Raw genomic sequence first — 1,359 nt, forward strand, 5'->3', positions numbered from 1 at the left:
TGGTGAGTATGGCGTGGGCATATCTGCATGCAAAAAGCAGGTCGATTCACGCAAAAAAACTTCGGGCTTTGTCAAGTTTTCACGCTGTGCTCGTGACAAGGCGACCTCTACGTCGGCAAAGGACGAGGAGGAAGCTCTCCCAGGACCGGGTACGTATCAATTACCCCCTGGATTGTGCGGTGGAGGGTCATCATATCCTTTTCGGGCTGCCCCTAAAGCATCTCTCTCTGGTCGTGAAAAATTTGGCAGCCCCTTCTGAGTTAGCAAAAACCGAATTACCCGAAAGAGAATGGAATTTGACGTTGGAAGGATTCAAGCGCTCGTCGCAGATGTGGCCGTAGTCCCTGATGCTGGTACCGGTCGGAAACCCCACCGGAATTTGCGTCAATAACCAAGGGGAGGCCCCGGGAGATTGTGACAGTGCAATTCCTTCTCGAGATGTGACTTCGGGAATGCCGCCGTAGCAGAGCAGGTGTAACACGAGCCGCAAGTTGAACATCGGCTAGGGTGCATCTCGGGTAATTGATTTTCCGACGGTAGTCGGGCCCTTTCGACGGACTTTAATTTCGTGGGAAATTCGGTTATCTCGGTTAGTGCTGGGGACGTCGTGCGTGAAATTATGAAGTGCTGGCAGCATCCTATTTCTTTCATTGGCCGGCCCATCGCGAGCATTTATTTCATTGGCCAGCCCGAGGGCTAGCTTCAGCGCGGCGACCAGTATAGCGGCCGATGATGGAATTTCCACCTTAGAGGGCCCCGCGCTCCTCGAATATGCAATGACGTGCAACGATCCCAGAGGCTTTGAGGTCCGCAAACAGACTGCAAGTCAGGTGAAACTCCCCGGTTGGGGGAACGTTGGGGGAACCTCTCTGTCACTTGCACGAGAATCTAATAACTCTTGGACTCGGACTGTTAGTTCATCCAAAGACTCTAAATTCATGTACAGAGCAAATTCTGCCACAGCGCTGCTGCACTACTGTCAAGACAAGTTCTGCCATATAGACGTAGCACTCCAAGTTGTTGTGGAGAAGGATCAACCTTCCCCATCTAATCCGCACGTGCTGCTTCCTGAGGACCTCATATATGACGCCGAGAGAATTGCTGAGTTAAGCTCCTCAGATGGACTTGAACACAAACAGGAATTTCTCAAGGCCATTATCAAGGAGTTCAGTGACTTATGCAAGAACGATTGTTTTAGCTTGGAAGTAATACCAGAGGAGCGATCTCCCCTGAGCACTCGTATAGTACTCAAGGTCAAGAGAAAAGGCGATGGTTCCTTTGACAAATTCAAGGCTAGGTGCGTGGTGCGCGGCTTCCTCGCCAAGATAGGACTTGATTTTTACGCCACGTACAGTCCCT

The 1,359-nt window shown here is 51.1% G+C and overlaps 1 protein-coding gene across 1 annotated transcript; it reads left to right on the plus strand.

The window, feature by feature from the left end:
* Positions 1-1,208: 1,208 nt before the first annotated feature.
* Positions 1,209-1,359, plus strand: AURANDRAFT_9830 (hypothetical protein; the record flags this gene model as incomplete). The annotated part of the gene is made up of 1 exon (XM_009044836.1): positions 1,209-1,359. A coding segment is annotated over one exon (151 nt), but the record flags the coding sequence as incomplete, so codon positions are not given.

This window comes from Aureococcus anophagefferens (genome assembly GCF_000186865.1).
Source record: "Aureococcus anophagefferens unplaced genomic scaffold AURANscaffold_904, whole genome shotgun sequence".
Lineage (NCBI taxonomy): Eukaryota > Pelagophyceae > Pelagomonadales > Pelagomonadaceae > Aureococcus > Aureococcus anophagefferens.